The 26,554-nt window shown below is 48.8% G+C and overlaps 1 protein-coding gene across 3 annotated transcripts in view; it reads left to right on the top strand.

The window, feature by feature from the left end:
* The window catches only part of WWC3 (WWC family member 3), a 122,866-nt gene that overhangs the window by 26,703 nt on the left and 69,609 nt on the right, over positions 1 to 26,554 (top strand). The window contains exons 2-3 of one of the 3 annotated variants that reach the window (XM_060002223.1): positions 16,067 to 16,176; positions 19,764 to 19,967. In XM_060002223.1, the coding sequence (XP_059858206.1) occupies positions 16,067 to 16,176; positions 19,764 to 19,967 (314 nt within the window). Of the gene's footprint in view, positions 1 to 16,066; positions 16,177 to 18,188; positions 18,266 to 19,763; positions 19,968 to 26,554 lie in introns of those variants that run through there. The other 2 variants (XM_060002224.1, XM_060002225.1) reach the window with 2 other exon arrangements.

Genomic DNA, 26,554 nt, shown 5'->3' with positions numbered 1-26,554 from the left:
ACTGCTAGGTGTCCCCGGGAGGCACAGTGGCCCTTGGTTGAGAACCACTGTACTAGTGGGATTAGTGAACCAAAGTGTCAATGTATTTTAAGATTTTAAACCTTAAAATACATGCTGCTCGGAGAAAATACTTCAGTGAGCTGCTGTCCGCTGCCTCTCTCTACCCCATTTCACCCAGCCTCCTTCCCCTGGGAGATCAGCATCCTCCCACTTCCCTGTGACTCTGGAGCAGTGCCGTCCAGTAGAACATTCCGTGATGATGGACATGGTCCATGTCTGCCCTGTCCAGTATGGCAACCACTAGCCACATACATTTCTTGAGTACTTGAAATGTGGCTAGTGCAGCTGAAGAATGAACGTTTAATTTAATTTTAATTAATTTAACTTTAAATAGCCACATGTGACTAGTGGCTTCCTCAGTGGACAGTGCAGGAAAGCCCCTCTGTGTGGCACCCCCAAATCACCCACCCTTTCTCAAAGTGGCCCTGATGAGAATCAGCTCAATAGCAAGTTTTGAAGTGACTTCTCCTTGGTTGGAGTTCGGTTACTGTTGAGTTCAGCTCCTTCTTTTGTTACCTTCCAGCATCCCAGTTAGTGAGGAAAGCAACCTAAGGAAATAAAGCCTAATTGAGATATGAAGGAACTGGGCTGCCCTCTGGCCCTCTAAGCCTGCCTGGAATGTGTTTGCCTATAAATCCTAAGGGGCCTGATTTGGGAATTCTGACTTGCAGGAGAGACCCAATAGGAGGATGGAGTTTTCCCTTAACTCAATCCGTTTGCTTCCTACTTTTCTAGAAGTTTCTTCCCCACTGGCCTATATAGATGAATTCTTCACCTCTTTATCCCTCCCTTTCGCCCTCCATCCTTCTGTCCATCCTTCATCCATCCCTCTGTCCACCTGTCCATCCCTCCATTCTTTTGTTCATCCTTCATCCATCCCTCTGTATATCTTCCCTCCTCCCTCCCTCCTCCCTTCCTCCTCCCTCCCCTCTCCCTCCCTCCCTCTATCCCTTCCTCCCTCCGTCCCTCCATCCCTCCCTTCCTCCCTCCGTCCCTCCCTTCCTCCCTCCGTCCCTCCCTCCCTTCCTTCCTTCCTTCCTTTCTTCCTTCCATTGACCCATCTACTGATCCAACTGTTTATCCGTCTATCCATCCCTTCATCAATCCCTTTGTCCATCCTTCAGTCCATGCATCCCTTCCTCCATCCATCCTTCTCTCTGTCATTCTTCCCTCCATCCTTCCAGCTGTCCCTGTCACTCCATCCCTCCTTCCATCCATCTGATCTCAGTGCACTCCTGCTGTAGGGTCAGGGTCTGTGCCAGGTACTGGGGAGGCAAGACCTCTAGGATCCTTGACTTCGTGATGTGCACAGACTAGTTGGGGCATCTGAAGGCACTTGCCCTTCGATGAAGATTCAGAGCAGAGTCTTGGGAGCAGGATTGCCTGGGCTCGCGGTGAGGTGGCCTCTGCAGGGAAAGGGGGCTGTGGACGCTTAGAGTGAGAAGATGAGTCAAGGTCACTTCAGGGTTGAGAGCACTGGGCTGGTTTGGGGGAGGATAACAAAGACAGAAGGCCTGCGTCATTGCGGTCTCATTCTCTGCGATTGGGTTGCTGGGCCATGGTGTCCCAAAGCCGGACAGGCAGAGCCCTTTAGTCTTCCTTGGTTTCTGGTCCTGGGAAGAACTCCTTCCTTCACTTGTGTCCCCTGTGCCATCATGAAGCAGACCCCAGGCACATGAGGGGAGCAGTGTTCCAGCGATCGAGGGGCCAGTCCCATTTACCGTAACGGTGCTCTTTGGTGACAGTTCTGAGCTCTGCCCAGGTGGGCTCAGGCGCTGAGCGCTGGTGGCTTGGTCTTGGGGATGTGCACCGACAAGTTTGACAGAACAGATGTATTTCAGAAAAATCGCAGGTTACTTGTTCTAGGTGTTGCTTTCCGTTTTGGACACAGCAGCCAGCGGTCCTGCCCAGCCCAACGACCCCTGCTCCCCCGGCCAGGGCTCCGGGGGGCGCGTGCAGCAGCTGTTGGTGTCCCTGTCAGCAGGGCTGAGGGGACGGTCCCACGGGCCTCCTGGTGGTGGGAGGGACCTCGGGAGAGGGCTGGAGCGTGGGTTCTGAGAGAATGAGCTGGAGCCCAGCCCGCGGCCGTTCTGGGGGCCTGCACGCGCGTTTCAGTGAGGGCACTTGAGAGGCTCGGTGTGGATGTTAATGGCCTTCTAGAGGCTTTAGGGTGCAGAAAGTTCAGCCAGAGTGGCGGGGGCATGCGAGGAAGGAGCCCTGGTGTTGGCGTGCAGATGCTGACCGCTCCGGCTTGTGGCCACGCGGTGGGGAATTTTGAGTCGCTGTTGTCACGCAGTGTACTTACTCAGCTCCTCCAGGTGGGAACCTGGCCTCTTTTCAGTTCTGAAGGAGAGTTTGGGGCTCACTCTTAAGCCACTTCAGGGGGCTGCCCAAGTATTGTTACCCACAGTCCTGCTCTGAGGATGTTTTAAACAATTTTTATGACTTGATATTGAGCAAAGTGACGGAGTCCCTGCGCCAGTGCCTGCAGTTTGGGGGGCAGCTTCCTACGTTACGGGACATCCTCACTCGAGCCAGTAACACCCAGCCTGCCTCGCTCGTGCCTGTGGTCCCCGCCCGAGCTGGCCCGGCAGGGAGGCTGCCGCAGAGGCAGCGATGACCCGTCCTGCCTCCTTGGAGAGTCTCAGGGGAGCCCTGCGTTGTAGAACCTTTACAGTGAGAATGAGTTTCCCGTTGGGCGGACCCATGTTAGTGCAGAGGTGCCTCCCAAGACCTTAAGCTCATCGCCTTCCTGATGTCACATAGAAGGGAACGCAGCAGGGTCCCGGAAATAGCAGAAGTGGTTACTCCTGTTACCCTTCCCAGAGTGTTCAGCTCAGGTGTCCCCTCGCCATCAGCACCGGCCTGGTGAGTGGCTTCACCGCGACTCAAGGACCTGCCCCCGTCACTGAGGCCCAGCGCTCCTCGGGCCTTGACCTTTCCCGCCCAGCCTCTGCTCCCCCTTCCTGCTGTCCACTTTCTCTGTAGCCCGAGGGACCTTCCTCCGAAACAGATCTGATGCCCGCGCGCCCGCCTCCATTCCTCAGGCCTCCCTGCCGGTTGCAAACTGCAGCCTTGCTCTTTGTCAGGCCGGCCGTGCCTTCAGGGGGTGGGGCGGGGGGAGAGGCTTCCTTTCGCCTCACCTGTTCTCACCCCCCCTGCGTGAGGCCTGGGCAGGTCCCCCGTCCTCCCTGGGCAGGTCAGAAGCGGCCTTGGTGCTCCTCTCTCTTGGGCCTTGAACCCACCGCCAGTGAAACTGGCCCTTCCTCCAGGAGCTGTGTGTGCTCTCTCCCTGGTGCCTCTTCCCCTGGGCAGGGAGCTTTGGGAACAGGGTTCCCGAAACTGGACTTCCCGGACAGGCAGCATTTCGTGTATATATGAGGGCAGCATTTTGGGTATATGTGTAAACATGTTTTTCTAGGGAGGAGATCGATGGCTTATCTCAGATTCCCAGAGAGATCCAAGACCTAAAAGAACCGCGAGCACTTGCCATTCCCTGCATCCTTTCCTGGCACGTTTCTTCATCAGAGCTTGATTGGTGTCTGAATGTCTTAGATGTTCAGGCATTTTCCCCTCTGCTTTTGTTCATGGATTCAGATGGCGATATATGCAAAGAGGCGTCTGTAAAGAATGGAATTCTCATGCCCAAAAGAAAACAGATTAAGTGACTGCTAAAAAGTGGTGTGTATGTCTGGGTTTTTTTTGGTGGGGGGAGGTAATTAATACAAAAAAGGGCGGGTGATAAAATCCTTTAGCTCTTACTCTTAGAAGCCTGGCACAGGACTTCTGCAACTGGGAGCAGTACGCAGGAGCGAGCTCGATCTCGGCAGTATTTGCGAAGCTGAAATTGAGATCACAGAGCCGAGTTCTGTGCCGTCTCTGCCGCTGTATGCCTGTGTGCCGCTTGGCTGAAGGGATGGCCAGACCGTTCTGGGTCGCCTCCCCCTGTGATGCCATTTCGAAAGAATGTTATTGTTGGGCCTCTTTGCTCTCCTTGGCCAGTGGTGTTTTCCTCTCGTATTTCAGTTGAACTTTCTTCTTCCGTCAATTGTTACTTTTTCTTTTTTTTCTTTTCCGAATCCTTCCTTAAAACCTCCTCTTTTAATTTTTAAATATCCCTTCCTGTCTGTGATATTCAGTAGTAAATTAAGAACCAAATTTTTATAACACTGTATTTTATTCTTAAAGGAGTATTTTAAGTCTCTCTTCTATTGTTTTGGCCATACTAAAAATAAGAAGATGGCCATTAACTTCCCAAACTGTACTCTTCTCTGAGTAATCATCATTAGCAATTTGTCAGGAGAGTAAGGAGGATAAAAATTATTTAAAAGCGGAATGTGGTGCGTATATGAGTATCCTTATAACAGTAATACAGCATCTTTATTTCCGCTCTTTTCCTCAGGGATGGTGGTTCCTGCCTCACTGGCAGGAACCCTTTCATTTTTGCCTGGAATCCCTCCTCCGAGCTCGATGGGAGTGCAGAGAGCCACTGGTGACCCGAGCAGGCTTCTCCCCCCGGTCTTGCCACTTCTTAGGTGCCTGTCCCTGAGCTCAGTTTCCTCCTTAGGTAAAGTGGGGGTGGTTATGAGGGACCCACCTTTTTAAAATTGTCGTGCTGATTAAAGAAGTTTCTCCCGTCCCTCTGAGCACAATGCGGGCTTTGCCTGGGGGGGTCTGGCGGCTGTGACTGCACACTTTCAGCAGGGTCTGCAAAACCTACAGGTGGTAGGCGGCAGCCCTGTGCACTAAACACGGTGGTTCCTGTGTGACTGGATGCAGCCACCTACAGGTATATCCTGCCTGGAGCGTTGCCTTGCCAATTACTGCTCCGGAAAGTAGGAGACCATTCTGTATCACATGTGCAATGGAAAGAAAAGTGTCATGACATAGTATGTACGTTCTACCCTTGTGAGGTATGATGTGCTCCAGTATTTTCTTTTTAAACCAAAACACTGATTGGGACCTACTCCATCAATTTCACTGCTCACTAATGGGCTGTGGCTGTAGCATGAGAGCATGACGTAGAGTAACGTGACAGATGAATACAGAGGATTGGGAATGATGGTTTAGAGAATGTTTCAATGTGTCCAGCTATTTGGAAGACGTCCAGGACATCGATCAGCCATGACTTAGAATTTGTGGATCAACATCGCCAAATGTGTGTAACAGTTTGACGTGAGTGAGATGACAGTCACCTACGTCCTTGGATTTTTTTTTCTTCTCCCCAGTTTTTCATATGACTTGGAGTCCTGACATTGTTTCTTCCTACTGTAAATGAAGTACTTATTAGGAATCGCAATGTGTGTGTATTTTTTTAACACAGATTTTAGTAAGGTGTAATTTACATCCCACAAAACTCACCATTTTAGTGTAGTTAAATGAGTTTTAGTAACTGTATGCAGCTGGACCACCATCACCAGGATGTTCGGTTTTAGAACATTTCCATCTGCCGTCCCCCACTTTCCCACTCTGGTCCCTGATAGCCACTGATCTGCTGGTCTGCTTTCTGCCTGTGTATTTTGGAATGCCTGCTTTTCTGGTTCCTCTTTGTAAAAGGCGGGTTCCGGAAGTCACACTGTCCTGGGAGTTGTTGTTTCTCCACCCACCCGTGCTGAGAACCGCATTGGCTGGGGTTCTCCCTGGTGGCTAGTCGGCCTGGTCGGGAGCCCAGGGAGGAGGAGCCATTGGGGTCCATCGGGAGGGGCTAGGTTCTGAGGGCTGCTCTGTGCATGCTTGGGTGGGCGCGGGGACTTGGAGGGCAGCTGCGGAGTATTGGAAGGCCCAGAGCCGACTCTGGGTCTCCTTGTGAGGGCCCTCCAGCCTGCACTGGCTCTCCTTCCTTAGCGCTGTGCATCCAGGATGCCATTCGTAATGCGACAAGCCTGCCTTTCCTATGGCGCTGGTAAACAGATCTCGAGCACCTGTTCCTCCGGTCCCCGAAGAGGAAGCGATGCATCCGTCACACAGCAGCCCACTTGCTTGGATCCAGTCTCTCAAGCCTCAGATCTGCACACCTGCTCATGAGCGTATTCTGTCGAGGCAGAGACGTGTGAGAACAGCTCTAGAACCGCCGTGGACATGGATTTGGTGGCAGGCTCCATTCGCCCTTAATCGGGTCTTGTCTGTGACTCACCCTGTGTGTGCAGCTGAGCACCTACTGGGGTGCGCCCTGGAGCTCTGTGGGGGCAGGTCAGAGCGGGAGGAGATGCCATTCTTGCCCAGAAGGAACAAATGCTACGGGAGATGCGATGTGAACAAATAACCACCTTCTACTTAGAGTTTTAATAACGGTCCCAGGAGGAGAGAGAAAGTGCTGAGGCTGGCCCAAGAAAGGACAGCTTACTTCCTGCTGGGGTGGGCTGGGTCTGGACAGGAGGAATCTGGGCCAAATCTTGGAAGACGCATCAAGATTTGAACAGGAAGGGGGCGGGAGGGAAGCATGGGAAAGGGAGAGAACGCTCCAAGTTTGGGAATAGCTGTTCCGCGGGGCTTGCTGGGAAGGCGGATGGGCAGCCAGGGGCGGAGGGAAGGGAAACAGTTCCCTGCAGGATGTTTTGTGGTCTTAGAAACCTGACTCTTTCCAGATCCCCACCAGGGACTTGTAGAAGACGGTGTCTCAGGCTGGATGTTTCTTAAGTGGTCTCAGTCTCAGCCCGTGGACTTTGCCGTGGTCCTTCGTAGAATCAGACTGTCAGAGAACGAGTTGAGGTCCCGGAGCTGTGCTGTCCAGCGCGGTAGCCACAGCCAGATGGGCAACTGGGCGCTTGAGATATGCGAGCCCAGCAGGAAGTGAGCTCACAGCATAAGACACACACCGGCTTTCAGAGACTTCATACCAAAAAAGGATGTCAAATATCTCATTTATAATTTTTATAATCATTACATGTCAAGTTGATAGTATTTTGGATGTACTGTGTTAAATAGAAAATATTATTAAAATAATCTCACCTGTTTATTTTTACCCTTTTAAATGTGGCTACTAGAAAAATTTTTTAAATTAATTAATTAATTTTTGGCTGCGTTGGGTCTTCGTTGCTGCACGCCGGCTTTTTTTAGTTGCCACGAGCGGGGGCTACTCTTCATTGCGGTGCGCGGGCTTCTCACATTCTGGTGGCTTCTCTTGTTGCAGAGCACGGGCTCTAGGGCGTAGGCTTCAGTAGTTGTGGCACGTGGGCTCAGTAGTTGTAGCTCGCAGGCTCTAGAGCGCAGGCTCAGTAGTTGTGGCACATGGGCTTAGTTGCTCTGCGCCATGTGGGATCTTCCTGGACCAGGGCTCAAACCCGTGTCCCCTGCATGGGCAGGCGGATTCTCAACCACTGCGCCACCAGGGAAGCCCTAGAAATTTTTTAGTTAAGTATGTGGTCCTCACTGTAAATATTTCTATTGGACAGCACTGCCCTAGAGAATTCTTTTTACTAACTGGGCTGAAGTTTGTCTTTATTTTAGTCTAAGTTGTATCATTAGAGCCTATATTTGAGGTGAACAAAGTGTTTTCACTTATCTCAGGATTGTGCACTTGATGGGCTTGATGAGAAATTCTTTTTCTGTCATTTTCAAGGTGGATGACCGTCCTGGGTGAGGTGCTCAGGCAGGTGACTGCGATCGGCTGCCCCTCTGGCTGTGATTTCCTTTGGGTGGTAGACTTGCATCTTGGCCTGTGGGCAGCTTGCTCAGCCCTGCATCCTAGCATCTCAATCCCAGGCTTTTAAACTGTGTTCCACTCGTACAGTATTATTCTGCTACATCAGAATAATACTGACATTCCCCCAGTTTTTAGAGGAAAAAACAGCATGGAAGGAAAATGCATGTTTATGGAGTATGTAATAAGTCCCCAAAACCTTGATATTGGTTACAGCCTTTTAGCCCTACCACCCCATAGTAAAGATGAGAAAACTGAGGCACAGCCAGACAGTCATTTGCCCAGGCTCACCCTCACTAGTAAGTGCTTATAGTTGCCTCAGTTGGAAGTTTTTCCTCCCATGATGTTTTTACAAGTTGTTGCAGTGTCTGTCCATTGTCAGCGTGACTCAACAAAACATACACTGTACGACTTTACACTTACTCAGTCACTAGCTCGTGGTCTTTTTCAGGCGTTGTGACTTCGGTTCACCAGTGTCTGAACCCGTGTGAGAACTGGTAGGATCGCTGTGAGGTGGAGCCCCCAGGAAGTTTGCTGGTCGTCTGAAACACCTACTAGATTGGTTTGCCTTTGGACACTTTATTCTTTGCTGGAGGAAAGAGCATCTTGCCAGAATCCCGCCCCTGTCCACCCTGGACTCTCCCTTCCTGGTGGAAAGGCCCACACTCAGGAAACCATAGTGTAGATGAGAAGTGGACTTTGTCGGTAGAGAATCAGAACAGAGGATGTGGGAGGTCTTCAGGGACATTTCATCACGCTCTGTGGCCTGCTGAACCACCTTTCTCCCTTACTAGGGTGTATCTGCCTAAGGAGAGCTGTTCGAGGGAGGAATGATCCCGTAGCACCTTGGCCTCCTAAGCCCTGTTTTTCTTACAATTTAGGCTTTGCAAGCTCAGTCAAATTCTAGTTTGCCCTCTTCCAGTTGTTCCTTGACTAGTAATTGGCTCCATTGTGGTTTTTATATGATATAAGTTTCTGAAATTGGCCTGATTAGTTTATCAAACAGGTTAATGAAGACCTGTTGTATGTGAGGGCTCTGGCTCTCTAAAAAGACGAATTAGAGAAACAGAATCCTTTTTCTCAAGGAACTCACAGACCAATAGGGGAGGCAGCCATATCAAATGATTACAGAGTGATAAGTGCTGTCACTTATTACAAAGTGTTAAGTGCGCAGGCTTCTCATTGCGGTGACTTCTCTTGTTGCGGAGCATGGGCTCTAGGCGCATGGGCTTCAGTAGTTGTGGCTCGCGGGCTCTAGAGCGCAGGCTCAGTAGTTGTGGCGCACGGGCTTAGTTGCTCCGCGGCATGTGGGATCTCCCCGGACCAGGGCTCGAACCCGTGTCCCCTGCATTGGCAGGCGGATTCTTAACCACTGCGTCACCAGGGAAGCACCCAGACTGATAATATGTAATTTAAAAAAAAAATTTCTAAGAAGACAGTCTTTTCACATGGAAACCACAAATGTAATTCAAGAACAATTCTAAGACTCAACACTGAAATCGGGTCACTCATGCTACAGTAATACACTGAAATGTCAATTGCAACGTTTAGACTGAGCTCTAGGTGTGATTACTCTTTACCCTAAATTCTAGAATTGAGACTAGATGACAATTGCCAAATCAAGTATATGCGTGTTCTATAAATAATAAATGTGATTATTTGAGTGACTTTTCAGGACTAACGTGGCAGGCTTGTGGTGTATTCATTGCTGTTTTAACTTTGCTGTTTTTGTGTAATTTCAGGGAGTTTAGGGACCCACTCCCTGCTAAGTGAGAACCCGGCTCTTGGGTGTCAGTGTGCCACCACTGGAGCTGGAGAAGCACTGGCACAGCAAACAGGGTGTAATTCACCACGTAAATAACCACAAACAGCCGGGCCTGTCCTGGTGGGCTCTGAGACTCGCTGTGAGCCATGCGTGCCAGAAAACGTGAGGGACTCATCATAATTTCTTGAGGATTGGTTTGGAATGAAATTGAGATGAATAGTATCCTAAGCGTATTCCTAAGGGAAATATAGAGATTATCTTGTTCTAGGAGACTGGAAAATGTAGTACAGGCACCATAGGATTACCCTGGCCTCCTTTTGGTAAAGAAAATGTGTTCAGAACCAGCGTTTACACATAGACACAGAGAACAGAGTACTGGTCACCAGAGGGGGAGGGGGTGGGGGGAAGGGCTAAATCAACGCATGTCAACTGTATGGTGATGGATGGAAACTAAATTTTTGGTGGTGAGCACGCTGTAGTGTATGCAGAAGCCGAAATATGTTGTACACAGGAAACATTGTTATAAACCAGTGTTACCTCAATTAAAAAAGAAGTCTCACCATTAGAAAGATTGTGTATCATCCAAATAAATTCATTTGCCTTCATGGATTGAACAAAAAGAATCGGTGCTCATGCTTTGCTCTCTTCTCTCTGCTCTCACCTTCTGCTGCCCACGTTTACTTTTCTGCAATTCAGGGCAGTCAGCGTCAGATATTCCAGCCCCCTGAGCGTGGCCGGGAGGGAGGACATGGCTTTTGAGGCACTGGGCCACCGCCGCCGGCTCCACCCGCTGTCAGCCCTGCAGTCTAAATAAAGGATCTTGCAACGGGGAGGTGATCCTGGATGATCTGGGTGGGCCCAGTGTAATCTCAAGGGTCTTTCTGAGTGGAAGAGGGAGAACCAGAGAGATGGCATCCTGAGAAAGACTCTACCAGCCGTGGCTGGCTTTGAAGATGCAAGAAGCTGCCGCGGATGCCGGTAGTCTATTACAGACGCTGGTTTTAGTTCACTGAAATCAATCGGACTTCTGATCTCCGGAGCTGTAAGATGACAAATGTGTTGTTTAACGCCACCAAGTTTGTGGCAATTTGTCACAGCAGCATGAGGAAACTAATAGTGTCTGAAGCAAGTCTGTTGGAGGTTGAGGGGGAAGCAGGAAGGGGAGTGGATGGAGCTGGTCTCCACGCTGTAACTGAAGAGGCTGCACCCAGCCAGCATGACCCCGTGAGGTTGGTCGGATCACCCCCATTTTTTTTTTAATGTTTATTTATTTATTTGGCTGCACCGGGTCTTAGTTGCGGCGTGCAGGATCTTTAGTTGTGGCCTGCATATGGGATCTAGTTCCCTGACCAGGGATTGAACCTGGACCCCCTGCATTGGGAGCGCGGAGTCTTAGCCCCTGGACCACCAGGGAAGTCCCCACCCCCATTTTAAAGATTAGGAAACTGAGGCAGGCCCAGAGAGAGAAGGAATGACTCATGCAAGGTTTCATGGAAGTAAATGGCTCTCTGGGAACTGTTGCTGGCTGAGATGGCCCAGTGCCACTTCTTAAAGAGCCCCGCAGGATGCAGCAGGCAAAAGGGAACAAAAAGAAGCCCGTGTCTGTGTCCTCCAGCATTCTCTCCCTTCTTGTGGACCAATTCTGGTAAGAACGGCCAGCAAACCATATTCATGTCCTCTGCTGAGGCCAAGAAGAGCCATTTGTGAAGCGGGGAATCTACGGTGGGAAGATCTGTGCGGGGCGGTTGAGGGCAGGGAGAGCTGGCAGCTCCAGGTTGATGTCGCTCAGATAGGAGGAGACCAGTGAGAACTGGCCGCGTGGGGGCCTTCATGTCCCACTGCAGAGCGGACTTTGCTGTGGGAGGACACTGGTGCCTGGCTTCTCAGCTCATTGCACACTTCCCCCACAGCCTGAAAATGCCGGGGAGCTTACGCTGCACTCCCTACCTGCTTGTTCTTTGAAAGTGAAGCACGCTCGTGCCATCCAGATTTGTCCCGAGCCCTTGAACAAATGCATTCAAGATATCCCCAGAGGGTGATGAGAAAGGCCATCTCACTTCACTGGTAGGAGTGTATGCTGATGCTAGAGCACCTTGGCAGTATACATCAGGTGTTTGCTGTGAGCTCATGTCCATGATTTACAAGAAGGAGCAGAAAATTGGAACATACCTAAATAGATGACTGGAGGTGTGCCTGGTAAAAAAGTTACGGTTTACTGCACATGACGGAAGGTTCTAAAATGATAAAAAGCGATGGTGACAGAGACTTAAAGGACATGAGGAAATACACAAATGAAAAAAATTAGTGTGTGAAATTGTATCTAGTATGATGTCAGCTGTGGAAAAATGTAGGAAAATAAGCTAAACCATGAATCCAGGGCTTCTGGATTTTAGGTGATTTTATTTCCTATGCTTTATACTTTACTGTATGAATTTTTTTACGTTGACTTCACAGTAAGGAGAAACGACCTTCATATCCTTCAACCCCATAAATTTACTTCTGGGAATCTTCCAAAGAAAATAATTGTAAATACAGATTACGAGCTATATGCACAGAGATGTTCCTTTCGTCATAGTTTTTTAAATTGAGATGTAATTCACATATACTATAAAAATCACCATTTAAAGCATGCTGTTTACTAGTTTTTAGTATAATCACAAAGTTGTGCAACCATCATCCACTATCTAATTCCAGAACATTTTTATCACCCCCTAAAGGAAGGCTAACCCTTTAGCAATCACTCCCCATTCTCTCTTTATCTCCAACCCCTGACAACCACTGATCTACCCTCTGTCTCTATGAATTTGCCCAGTCTGGACATTTCTTGTAGATGGATGCATACAACATGTAGCCACTATGTCTGGCTTCTGTCACCCAGCACAGTGACTTCAAGGTCCAGCCATACTGTAGCATGTGCCAGTACTTCATTCTTTTTTTGTGGCTGAGTAATATTCCATTGTGTGGATAGACCATGTTTTATTTGTCCGTTCATCAGTTGATGGCCCTTAGTTGTTTTCACCTTTTGGCTATGGTGAATAATGCTGCTGTGGACATATGTTTTCGTTTCTCTTAGGTATACACCTAGGTGTAGAATTACTGACCCACATGGAAACTGTGTTTAACTATATATTTGAGAAATTGCTGAACTGCTTTCCAAAGCAGCTCTCATGAATATTTACACTAGTGGAAATTAGGAAATAGTGTAGCTATCAATAGTGGGAAAGTGCTTAGGTAAAACATATTAATCCCCTTAATGAACTGTTTGTAAAAATGCAAGTTATTTATTCTTAGACCGGGTGCTGGGGGTTCAAAGGCAGCTGAGACAGGGTAATTGTTCTCAAGGAGCTTAATCTATTCAGTTGTTCCAGGTGATGTTTACAAATAATTTATAACAAGCGGGGACAGAATACTTAGGCTATAGTGTTAGGCCATCTTGAGTAATTTTTGGAGAGACTCAAGGTATGAATTATTAAGTAAACATGTTACAAACTTAAGTGGAAAAGGCAGGGGAGAAAATTGTGTATACTGTATGATCATGACTATGTCAGAAAAAGACGAATAAAGAGAACATATAGAAAAAAGATGGAGGAAGACACATCAAAATAGGAATAATGGTTGTTTTTGAGTGGTGGTGTGCATGGACACTTCTCTCCTATTTAGGTGTATTTCCTAAACTTTGTGTAATAGAAACAAAAATACCCTGGTGTCTGTGTGTGGTGATCGTAGGAAGGAGTTGGTGGGAAAAATCTAGCATCAAGTTTTTGGGGAGATGAGAACTCAAGAGCCTGGACTGGCATACCTGTGGGTGACAGGACAATAAATTTAGATATCCTCGATGCTCTGATTGAAAATCATGCCCAAATTTGTCTGCATACAATGAAGTTACAGCTGTCTGGAAGTCTGGAGCGTGTGTCATCCTGATAAATAGGTGAATGAAGCAGAAGCGCAGCATAGATGTTTCACGGTGTGATGGATGAAGCCAGGGAGTGGGTGTTTCTCCCTGCTGTCAGCTGCTTCCTTTGCTGCCTTCTTCCTGCCCAAGGGCCCCCTGTCCTTGCCTTCTAGTTTACCACTTCTGTCTTCTGGGAGCTGGAAAACTTCTTCATTGAGCCTGTTCGAACTGCTGTCAAGTGAGTAAAAGGTCTCCAAGTGTGAGCCCTGTGGACAGAGGAGATGAACAGCAAGGACTTGATAACTTCTTCTCCTTGCTCGTGGTGCGAGCTGGACTCCGAGAGGCGTGACTTGTCATCTGCTTGCTTCAAAGTACTGATTCTGTGGATGATCATGCAAAGCCCATGCTCTGTTTAGAGAAGTGGAATCAGAGACATACGAATTCTATATCAGGCCAAAATAAAATTTGCCAAAATGGTAGATGTGTCAGTTTATTTTTAGAAGAAAGAGTATGGAAGTGTTATTTTACTTACTTGCGTTGTTTATTGGATAGAAAATTGAAAACTATGAACTTGAAATAGTTTTATAACAGTTGTGAGTTGTAAAGTAAATGAATTGGGCTCAGCAGCGCTAGAAGGTCAGGCTTCCCACATATGTATATATACTTTTTTTTTTTTTTTTTCTGTGCGGTATGCGGGCCTCTCACTGTTGTGGCCTTTCCTGTTGTGGAGCACAGGCTCCGTACGCGCAGGCTCAGCGGCCATGGCTCACGGGCCCAGCCGCTCCGCGGCATGTGGGATCTTCCCGGACCGGGGCACGAACCCGTGTCCCCTGCATTGGCAGGCGGACTCTCAACCACCGCGCCACCAGGGAAGCCCTATATATATTTTTAATTAATTTATTTTACCTTTAGCTGCGTCGGGTCTTTGTTGCTGCATAGGGCTTTTCTCTAGTTGTGGTGAGCGGGGTCCACTCTTTGTTGCAGTGCGTGGGCTTCTCATCGCCGTGGTTTCTCTTGTTGCAGAGCACAGGCTCTAGGCGCACAGGCTTCAGTAGTTGTGGTGCGCAGTCTTCAGTAGTTGTGGCTCACGGGCTCTAGAGCGCAGGCTCAGCAGTTGTGGCGCATGGGCTTAGTGGCTCCGCGGCATGTGGGATCTTCCCGGACCAGGGCTCGAACCCGTGTCCCCTGCACTGGCAGGCGGATTCTTAACCACCGTGCCACCAGGGAAGCCATTCCCACCTATATTTGTCTACTAAATGAGATCATGTATGTCAGGATGCTTAGAATGTGCCCGCGCTTGGGCATCTTTCTCTAGGCTTATACGTGAATCTAGAATAGCAGAGTTGTGCTCAGGACTCAGTTTATCTTCAGGTAGCATTTGTTGTGGCTTGGCCCCATTCAGGACTTGAGTCACGCACAACAGCCTGCTGTTACCTGTTTGACTTGGAACCACGCCACCACCACACCATTCCTGACCCGTAAAGGAACTGTGCTGCGGACACTGGTGTTTGGGACTGGGACCGACACTATGCAGTAGGCTCATCTTGTGATGTTGTGGGGTTTTGAGCACATCGTATTTGAGAGATTTCCATGGTGTGTTTTACCTTCTGTATATGTATTTCTGTTTTGATATTGACTCTAACTTAAAACCATTGTGTTTAAAACGAAGATGAGTTCGATCAGTGCCGTTCTGATAGTGTTTATCAATTTCTAAAAGCTCCTGGGAGAGACAGAGCTTTGTTGTCGAACCAGTTTGGGGAAATAACATGTTCAAAATTCATACTTGTCTTGTGGGGCTTGGCATTGGTTGTGGTGTCTCACTTTCCTGGGGCCAGAGACTGGAACAGAGATGTGGGAAGACTGAGTTAGTGAAATTTAGGTTATCAGATTCCCATGCATACCAGTCAATGTGCATTTATAGACACAACTGAATAGATAGCTGCCTGGACTCAGACGATTATAGGGGCGGCTTGTTTTATGCCACAGCTGTCTTGTCAATCAGTGTGATCGTGGGGTGTAGGGGCGGGGGAGGTTCTACTTAAACCCATCTGGAAAACCTTTCCTTTATCTATCTGTGTCAAGCCAAGCTTTCCTTGATCAGATTTACTTCAAGGAGGATACTTTGCAGTTTCTGATTCCTTCTGTGTAAAGAATACAGGCAGTATTTAGTAGGCATCTCCTTGTATTGTTACCATGCTTGTTTGGCTTTTTGCCTTTGGTCAGTGGTTAACATTTAACTCCTTCACTTATGACCACTGGTAGATGAAACTTACAAATACATTTTAGATACATTTAAGCTGTAATGTACAGAAACTGAAAGTTGTGAGGGGGGAACATTTGTCAGGGAATGAGAACGTAGGTGCTCTCCTGTTGTTGTGGCAGAGCGACATTCCATTGTCATCACCTCATTAAACATACAGCTTGGAAGAAGATGCTTGTTTTACCTGTTCTGTAACTGTCAATATCTGTTTTTGCTGGTATTTAAAGTTGCACTGTGGGATAGTAATGCTTTTAACTGTGAGTGTACTGATACTGTTACTGATGATTATTGAGGCAAAGCCAGTGAGTTAATTTTCCAACCAAATAGTTGGAGCAAAAGCAGTCAATTAGATAATAATTTTGTATTGAAACCGAATTCTACAGTCAATTCAGCAAACTTACATGAAATTGACCTCACTTTCAAATTTGCTTTCATAATTTTATTTTGCAGGATAACAAAGCCATTGACCTTTGCCGACTGTGTTGGGGATGAACTTCCGTTAGGATGGGAAACTGTATATGATAAACAAATTGGAATTTATTACATGGACCACATAAATAGTAAGTACAGTGCCACACTTGAGTTGTTACATATGAATGACTTTCCATATTGATCCCCCGGTAGCTAGGAACTCTTTTTGTAGAGTGAAACAATTGTTACTCTCCAATGCAGCATTAAACTGGATTTTTATCAGTGTCATCAGAAGTGTTGATTAGCTGAGTTCTTCAAAAAGTGAAGCAGTTGTGTAGCTACCTGGCTTGTGTGTTGCTCAGGACTGCATGGAATATGTGGAATGCAGAATTTGAATACCTAAAAGAAGGAATAAATTTCCCAGGCAGTTTAGTAATAGAAATCTCTCTCAAAATGAGAAGGGTGTTTCTAGCAGAGTGAAGTTTACAAGTTCTTGGAACAATAAATGCCCAAGTGGTTACCTTAACTTCATTTTGTCTTATCCCTTTGATTTTAGCTTTAATATACCAAACATTTTGGAGCTTTGTGAAGGGAGAAAATGATGTAAAGACCACAGCTAAAATAATGGGTCCTTGACCATGCCAGCCTTCTTGGTAGACTTGTCGGGAGCGGTGGTTCTCATCTGGGGCTGGTTTTGCCTCCCAGGGACACATGGTAGTGTCTGGGGCATTTTTCATGGTCATGCCTGGGAGAGGTGCTCCCGGCATCTGGTGGGTGGAGGCCAGGGATGCTGCTCCCCCTCGTGCAGTGCCCAGGACGGCCCCCCGAAGAGGCTGAGCCGCCTGGAGTGTCCGTTGTGCCGAGCTGACGCGCTGCTTCCCGCCCTCCTTGCTCTCGGCCGCCTCCTCAGCCTTCCTCCGTCTGGGACCAGCTGGGGACCCATTTCTCTCTCAGATTCACATTTCTTCACTCCCCCCTTTTCGTTCTAGCTGCCTCGTGTTTCTGTCATCGTCATTACTACCGGGGATCCGAAGTTCCCCTTGGTGTGCTTTCTGTCCTTCAGTTTGTTGAGTGCGGGGGAGGCCGGGGGCGGGGTGCCCAGCATGTGAGTGACGAAGCTCCTTCCACGCTCAGTCCCACGGCTCCTCCTGTCCCCTTAGTGTGATCGACCCGAGCTGGTACCTTTAGGGCTGATTCCTGCATTGTCGCCTGCCGGCCGGCCTCTGAATTCAGCATTTGGAACTCTGAATGGCGAGGCGTCCTGGCTGGCTCCTGGGGCAGGGGAGTTTCCAATCCGTACCCTCAGCCTTCACGTGACTGCGGCTCTCACCCAGGGATTGGGCAGGGGGGTGAGTGCCGCCCTGGCCCTGCTGCCCTCCCCGGCGGTTATGCCAGTGGCAGGAGGGCTTCCGGGTGGGTCCGCCACCCTCCCTCTGGCCCGGCTGGCCCGGTGCCCCTGGGCTGCGTGCGGCCGGGCTGTCTGGCTCTTCTGGGCCACCTTTCCCGTGCTGTGGGCCTCTCTGGGCCCGGGCGGCAGTGCTGAACGGCACAGGCATCCGCCTTACACAACGTTTTTGGAAGCCGCCTACCTGCCGCCGAGGCCTCTAGCTCGTCTCTCGTAAACCCCAATTGCTCCTCCCTCTGTGTCCCCTTCTTTGCCGCTGGTGTGCCTTGCTGTCCTGCTGGCTGAGTCACAGCGAGTGTCACAGAGCACCTCTGTATGCTGGCCACTCTTGAGGCCCTGAGGACACAGGAAAGTGAGACCCAGGCTCCACCATGAGGATTCAACATGACATGCTGGACTTGGCCATGAACCCGAGAACCGAAGAATCACCACGGACTTTCTTCCGGCCCCCTTGAGTATAACGGGTGACCCAGCACCATGGGGAATGTGGCTGAAGACATCAGCTCCAGGGTCATACCACCTCCTCCCTCTGAGACCTTCAGGGAACCCAACTCTTTTTTTTTTCCCCAGGAACATAAAAGATTATTATTGTAACGATTAGTACATGGGCCAGAGGCCCCACTCCAGAAAGCTTGCTCCTGAGGCTCGGACTCTCGACAGCACAGCTTTACAGCTCTCTAAAGGCACAGGACCTGGGGAGCCAGATATTAAGTTGGAACCGTGCAGATTGACGGTGACGTGAGGGACCAGAGGGGCCCTACGCGGATCACCTGCAAGGTTCCCAAGACTCTCGGGTGCACTGGACAGAGTGCGAACGATGCCTGTCGGCCGGGGTGAGTCTCATGGCTGAATCAACGTCAGAGACATCCGGGCACTTATAACAGCTGTGACTCTGCCCGCACCCCCTCGGCCCACTGAATCTGGACTCCGGGGCTAGGTCAGGACCCCGATTTTTGTTGTCTTTGTTTTTTATTTCCCCATGGGAGCTTTTAAGGCCCAGGGAGGCTTTCTAGGAGGGGCCCTGGGGTAGCAGTGTGAAGCGGGGTAGGGGATGTTGCTGGGAGGGGGTTTAAAATGGAAGGACTTACTTGAAACATCCTAGCAGGTGCTGTGTGTGTATGGGGCAAAGATAACCTAAAATTTACATTTTTAACCATTTTGATGTGAGTTGCACAGAACGTAAAGTTCACTGTTTAAAAGTCTGCAGTTCAGTGGCAATTGGCGCATTCACAGTGTTGTCCAGCTTCCACTTTTATCTAGTTCCAGAACATTTCGTCACGCCAAGGTACAACCTTGTGCTTTAAAAAAGGCCATGTGTTAGAGAACCGGAGGCAGAGTTGGGAAGGTCACTTTGGTGAGCGCACAGAGGATGGCTTTTGGCGGGATGAGGCAGGCAGCCTGCGTGTTTTTGGAGAGAGATCGTGAGGGTCTGATTGAAGTAAGGGGAGAAGGAGAGAAGGCGTACGTCGGCCACTGTGATACGCAGGGGCAGGAATTGCCAGTTGTGGATGACCCATGGAATACTCTGTGTGGGGAAAGGAGCGCACAAGTCCTCTGAGGGCGAGTCCCAGGCTGGCTCAGTGGGTAGATCCAGAGGAAGGCGCTACTCAGAGGGGCAGGTGGGAGACGCAGGCGCTCGTCAGCGTGGCTTCCTCTGCTTTGCTTTGGTTTGTGTAGTGAAAGGGCGCTGTGTGAGAATGAGTTCTGCTTTGGACGAATGACTCAGAATTACTTTGCGTTCGTCCAGGTGGAGATGCCTCTAGGAGGGAGGAGGAAGGAAAGGATGGGCGCTCAGGGGAGAGGTTGGAGCCGGAGGTGGGCGTGAGCCCTTAGGGGAGCTGCTAGAGTGAGAGAGCCAGAGCGGAAAACGGGGGATTTATGGGAAGTCCAGGAAGAATGCAGAAGGACGTCGTCTGGCGTGGGAGGTGGGAGAAGGGGAGCGAGCCAGTCACGGGGACAGCAGAGCCCACAGCAGCCTGGCTTGAAGAAGGCAGGGAGAGGAAGCTTGGACGTGTGTCTTAGTTTGACAGGGATGACCTCCTTTGGGTTCATGTCCACCAACATTTACTTAGAGTGTGAAAAGTTGCCTGGTACCGTCTTCCCCTCCATGGAGCTATTGCATGTCTACAGAGCTTTCTTCTCGTCCCAAGCGTGGATATGTAAATAGGAGGTGATCCGCACTCTGGGAGGTTCGTTATATAGACGCTTCCATAATGTACCTCCTGGTAGTTAATTAATTTTCTCATCGACTAGTCATATAACTGTATGATTATTGGTCAATGTAAAGATTTTACTTTGAAGTCCCTTATGTTCTTACCCTTTCAATTTCAGAGCTTACCCAGATTGAGGATCCCAGAGAGCAGTGGAGGCGGGAGCAGGAACGGATGCTGAAGGAGTATTTAATTGTAGCCCAGGAGGCCCTCAACGCCAAGAAAGAAATCTACCAGATTAAGCAGCAGCGTTTCGAGCTGGCCCAGGAGGAATACCAGCAGCTGCACAAGATGTGCGAGGATGACGGCCGCTCGTATGCCAGCTGTGAGTTCACCATCCCCCGCGGTTAACACGCGTGACTTCCAAAGCTGTCTGTCTGCTAGGCTTTTTGCAGACACTGAGCTTGAGTCAGGCAAGACAGCTTCCTAAATTTTCTAATCGCAGATTGTTAGGTAGTCAGCCTTCCACACTGGAATCCGACAGTCATTCACTACCGCTCCTTCAGCAAATGTTGATCAAGTGTCCGCCTTGTGCCCAGGCACTGCAACACGGGGGAGCCCAAGAAAAGAGAGGCCCCTGCCCTCCTGGAGCTTCCATGCGGGTGGGGAAGGGAGAAAATAAACAAGCATGTTTCAGGTAGTGACACGAAACAGCCTCCTGGCTTCTGTTTGTCAGCGTGGAAAAGGGCTTCACCAGAGATCTCTGCCGTTATTCCTGCTTGTCTGGGGTGGTCCCTGGGAAGGCCATACGATGGTTTTGTTGGTCCTGGATGGAAAGATTCAGGAGCCTCCACACATGTCAAGCCCCTGTCTCTTTGTAGCATACTTTCTTGGGCAAGGCACTGAAGGTGGGGGAACTCAGTATAACGCGGGGAATCAGGGGAACTCTGCCCCTCAAGTGAGATGGGTGCACACTGACGTCTTCCAAAGGGGACCCCTCCGAGTTTTGGAGCCTGCTGGATGTGGCCTCCTGTTTCAGGAGGACTCAGCAGATGCTCAGGAATTGAAGGAATCAGGTCCAGTCGCAGAAGCCAAAGCCTCTGGTTACTGACCCAGTCAGTCACTTCCTGAGCCGGTCCCTTCCCGACAGAGTTGTCACGCTTAACCGCCCACTGCAGGTGCTTGTGGCCATGCCTGTCCCGCGTGCCGGTGAGCTTGGGGAGAGTGTATGAAGTCGGTACTGCTAGGTTTTATTGTATAAAAACCTAAGTCTGGTTGAGACATGAGGGACTTACTGTGACGTGACTGCCACGTTGCCAGGTATTTGGCTCTGGTGACACAGCTTTGAACGTTAAGGACGTGGTCAAAGCTTTATCCCGTTTTGCAGGTCAGAATGGAATTGAGGCCAAGGGGCCAAACATCTTTTTCACTGCAGCATACAAGCTGTGAAGAAGAGAGCAGTGGGGGTGGGCTTTGCCTCCTGTAGCAGGAATTGAGATGGCTGTGTCTCCATGTGCCATGAGAGAATGCAGGCTCAGGTATGATGGTACGTTGTGTCCAGGCTGCTTCATCTCTTGTTCTTCAGCTATTGATATGTACTAGGTTTTTTTCTTGTTTGTTCCTTTTTTTTTTTTTTTTTGCAGTACGTGGGCCTCTCACTGTTGCGGCCTCTCCCGTTGCGGAGCACAGGCTCCGGACGCGCAGGCTCAGCGGCCATGGCTCACGGGCCCAGCCGGTCCGCGGCATGTGGGATCTTCCCGGACCGGGGCACGACCCCGCGTCCCCTGCATCGGCAGGCGGACTCTCAACCACTGCACCACCGGGGAAGCCCTTGTTTGTTTCTTTTTAACTGTCCATCAGAATGTGATGGGTCAGCTCAGTGCTAGTTTTTAGAAAAGTCTGGTCTCTTCCTAGTTTTCTTTACTTGTAATGTCTTTCTCTGATTTTGGTATCAGGATAATACTGGCCTTACAGAATGAATTGGGACGTGTTCCCTTCTCCCCAGGCTTTGGAAAGTTCATGTGGGATTGGTATTAATGCTTTCTTAACAGTTTGATAGAATTCACCAGAAAAGCCATCTGGACCTGGAGGTCTTTGTGGGAATGTTTGTAACTACAAATTCAATACCTCTAATAGATACAGGGCTAGTCAGATTTTCCTGTTTCTTCTTGAATCAGTTTTGGTATTTGTGTGCTTCAAGGAATTCGTCTCTTTCATCTAATCCAAAAATCAGTAAGCTTTTCTGTAAAGGATCAGATAGTGTTTTAGGCTCTGTAGGTCATATGATCTTAGACGCAGCTACTCAACCCTGTTGTTAGACTGCAAAAGCAGCCAGAGATGATACCTAAATGATGTGTGTGGCTTGTTCTGATAAAAGTATAAAAACAGTAACAAGCTGGATTTGGCCCACGGGGAATCTGCTGAACGCTGATCCAAGCTGTCAAGTTTATGAAGTTTTTTGTAGAATTCCTGCATGATTCTTTCAATGTCTGGACGCTGAGCTGGTGTCCTTTCTCGTATTTGTGATATTAATAATTTGTGTCTTAATCAGCACAGCTCAATGTTTATTGATTGTGCGTAGCATTACAGCGAACTGGCTTTTGGTTTTCTTTTTTTTTCCCCCAATTTCTTGTCTGTTTTCTATTTTATTGGTTTGTCCTCTTTATTATTTCCTTCTTTCTACTTAGTTTGGCTTTAATTTGTTCTTTTTCTACCTTCCTAAATTGGGAGCTTACACCATTGATTTCAGACCTCTCTTTTTTCTCACATAGCCTCTAAAGGTATAAATTCTCCTCTAAGTACTACTTTAACTGCATCCCACAAATTTTGGTATTTTCATTTTCAGTCAGTTCATAATATTTTCTCATTTTCTTTGAGATTTCTCTCTTGACCCATGGGTTTTTTAAAAAGTAAATTGTTGGCTTCCCTGGTGGCGCAGTGGTTGAGAGTCCGCCTGCCAATGCAGGGGACACGGGTTCGTGTCCCGGTCCGGGAGGATCTCACATGCCGCGGAGCGGCTGGGCCCGTGAGCCATGGCCGCTGAGCCTGTGTATCCCTAGTCTGTGCTCTGCAATGGGAGAGGCCACAACAGTGAGACGCCCGCATACCGCAAAAAAAAAAAAAAAAAAAAAAGGTAAGTTGTTGGGGGAATTCCCTGGTGGTCCAGTAGTTAGGATTCCTCGATTTCACTGCTGAGGGCCCGGGTTCAGTCTCTGGTCGGGGAACTAAGATCCTGCAAGCCGAGTGGCATGGCCGAAAAAAAAGTAAGTTGTTGGAACTTTTTAAAGGTATCATGTTGTTGATTTCTAATTTAATTCCATTGTGGTCAGAGACTAGATGTATAAGATTTCGATCTTTTGATATCTATTCAGATGACTTTCGGGGCTCGGCATATGGTCTCTTTTAAGTGATCTCATGGACTTGGTGCCTCGAGGTCACACTTGGCTGAAGCATTGGCTTATAACTGTTTCTGAAAGCATATAGTTAGCGATTCTAAACCTTTCCAAAAGTTACTTGGTAGAAGTAGATTGAACCATATACAATTGTCATTTTTGTAGCTTAAAAAGGCCCAAATATTGGCAATTTCGTATGATTCAACCTAATAGAGTATTTCTTCCCAGTAGCCTGTAGGCACCTCATCTGTTCCATGGTCAGGTTTGGTTAGGTCTCCAAAGAGGCTTTCCAGTCAGTCTTTCTAAGATGGGAGAAGCACATATCAGAAAAACCTGGCAGGAAGTTTCTTGCCAGTCATTGAAAGGACAAACTTCATCAAGAGAAGGTGTGTCTTATGTACTGGTTACTGTACTGGTGCAGCCAGGACTTCAGTTGCAGTGAGTGTGGGGACTCGGGACTGGAGCCCTTGAGGATGCAAATATAGGAGGACCTAGTTGCAGCCTATCGGGTTCTATGCCCAGCCCGAGGGGAGGAGTCGCATAGCAATGTGGAGCCTAGAGGGTGAGGGCATCCAGAACTTATAGTCCTCTGGAGCTGGGACTTCCCTCAGCATTAGTTTTTGTATTTCCACGGGCTTTTCACTCCGTTGACATTTGGGCAAGTAGGGAATTGCACTCAATTTCATTCTTCCTGTGCTCCGTAGAATTTTATTAATGCCCAGTAAAAAAGAAACACTTGAGATGCTGTCTTTGAAATCATATATGAGGAAACCTTGAGTCAAGGAAGGTGATGACTCTGGGGTGTTGACTTGAGATCCTACCATGAGACTCCACTCCCCAACCCATGAGAGGTCCCTGCGTAGACACGATCTCTGCTTCTACTCGTGCAGGTGGCATTGGAGGCCAGCTTAGGCCATTTTCATGAAGGGCTGGAGATGCCAGTGGCTCTTGCTGGAGCCTGTCTCCTCAGGGAAAAAGACTACGAATGGAAGCTAGGAACTAATTCAAGCATTTTATCAAGTTGCTGCTATCCCTGCAGTTTTTGATCAAGCTCTTTCTTTTTTTTTTTTTTGCGGTATGCGGGCCTCTCACTGTTGCGGCCTCTCCCGTCGTGGAGCACAGGCTCCGGACGCGCAGGCTCAGCGGCCATGGCTCATGGGCCCAGCTGCTCCGCGGCATGTGGGATCTTCCCGGACCGGGGCACGAACCCGTGTCCCCTGCATCGGCAGGAGGACTCTCAACCACTGCGCCACCAGGGAAGCCCGATCAGGCTCTTTGAATTTGCCATTTAACCTGAACTTCATTGAGGATAATTCTGTTAGCTATGACTCAAATGAACTATTTCTGGCCACAGGCTAAAGTTCAAGACAATGATCCTGGTGGCTTGTGCTCTAACAGATGTCTCCTACAGAGGTCCGGGCCCACATCAGGAGCTGCTGGTGGCAGGATCCATGGCACACCTGGGCTCCAGTTGGCCACCTGGGTCTGGCACAACCCAGGTCGCTCACCTTGTTAGTCATCTAAAGCAGGGCTCCTTGCTCGGGTACTGGGAACAACAGAGGAAGATTTGGACTTATTTCTCATTACTTCCTTCATTGACAGTGACTCCAAGTGAAAGGAAGCAACATCTAATGGGCTAGTGTTTTCCTGCATTGTTGTGATTGCAACATGGTGAAGCACTGTAACATGGTAATGTTATTTTCGGTGTACACACAGAAACAATATTGGGTAGGCTAAGTTACTTCTTGAAGGTTACATCCCTAGTAAATGGTAGACCTTGGATTTGAACCCAGATCTTTTTGTGTAGGTAGCCTTCAGTGCTGTGTAGTATTTCCGAGACATGGAAGAGTCAGCTCAGAAGAACTGATCGTGGCTTTGGAACAGGCTGCCCTCCCATTGTTCAAGTTACCTGGAAATAAGGACCCATTATAAATTGACAAGTCCGGCAATTTCACAACACTTGAAGGGGCACGTGGAAGGCAGAACGCCTTCTGCTTCTTGATTTTCTTGTGGCCCACTAAACTAGTCATTTAGTTTTCAACAGATATTTCCTTAGCGCCTGGTGTTGGGGACACGATTTATCCTGAATGGCTGATTGTAGGGGAAAATGAGGCAATAATTGTAAACAGCGGAATTCACTAGAAAGTCATTTCCAGTATTGGAGCAGAAGGGCATGGGGGAGGGCAAGGGGAGGGGAAGTGCTCTGTTCCACACCTTTCGCAGATTTCCCCCTGAGTTATGGAAGTCGTCAGAATAAAACTCTGTTCATTGGAGAGGAAAGATTTTGTGTCAGTGTTGGGCCATCTGGTGCCTGAGAATATCCAAGCCTTAACTTTTTTGTCTCTGACCAAAACAAAGTCATGCTTTGCTGGATTTGAGCACACATCCCCATGAGACTAAGACCCCAACTCTGCTTTAGTTCTGTTCGCTTATGAGCTAGCTGCCTTGGGCCCAGTCCTGTCCAATGCTCTGTAGAACCCTGGCATGGAACTCTTCACTACAAAGGACTCAGTCTCTAAGACGCACCCAGTACTTTCTCTGCAGCTCCATTTTGTAGAGTTTTCTCCTACTTTCTTCGCTGCAATATTTTCTTCTGTTTGTCTTCTTTTTAAACACTGAATACATTCGTTATTTCAGAAACTTTTTTTTCATTGTTCCTGAGAAATTCTGGCCTCCAGATGCGTTCAGATGAAGTATATGACCAGTTGCAGGACCTTTTAGAAGGAATTCTTGCTTGGGGTAAATTATAGTCTGAACCACAGGTCAGCGAATTTTGGCCCGCAGGCTGAATCCTGCCCACTGTGGGTGTTTTGTAAATAAACTTTTATTGGGAGCTAGCAAGGTCCATTCACTTACCCATGGTCTGTAGCAGCTACAGTGGCAGAGTCGAGGAACTGCGACAGAGAGTGTATGGCCTACAGAGCCAGAAATATTTACTATTTGGTCCTTTGCAGAAGAATCTGCACCAGTGGTTCTCAACCCTGGCTGCACTGGAGGAATCTCCCGAAGGGCTTTTAAAAACTCTTCTGTCTGGGCCCCAGTGCCACCCCTAGAGATTTGGGTTTAATTGGCCTTGGCTGGGGCCAGACACTTTTTTTTTAAAGCTCCCCAGGGGATTCCCAGAGTTGAGATCTACTGATTGTGATCCTTTCTTCCAGCAGCAGGAGTATGACTTTGTTTGTTACCCTGGCTCCTGGGAGCTCCCAGAAGCCTACAGCCAAAGTCTCTTCGGGTGCCTGGGAAAGAGTCAGCCTTATCTCCGGTGAGAAAGCGCTGACCCGCCCTGCATTCCTGGCTCGGGGGGGCTGGCTCGGGCGGTGGGGAAGCTTGACCTTATCAGTCCTCTGTCCGGCCCCGCATTCTTTCTGAGGCTCCAGGCCCATCCCACAAAGACTGTCTTCCCTTGTTTCCCTGGTGAAGGTTTCTCATCTCCTGCCTAGCTGAGGATAAGGGCCACAGTCCATCCATTCAGCCCTTCGTTTTCCTGCACGCAGGCATGTTGGAGCAGGCAGGAAAAAAATGGCTCACGCAGCATCTTCCCAGGTATTAGTTGGCAGGACGCAATCTCGAAGGTTGTCGC

This window comes from Delphinus delphis, chromosome X (genome assembly GCF_949987515.2).
Source record: "Delphinus delphis chromosome X, mDelDel1.2, whole genome shotgun sequence".
Taxonomy (NCBI): Eukaryota; Metazoa; Chordata; class Mammalia; order Artiodactyla; family Delphinidae; genus Delphinus; species Delphinus delphis.
Note: the sequence above shows the minus strand (reverse complement) of the source record. Positions and strands in the feature narration are given on the sequence as shown.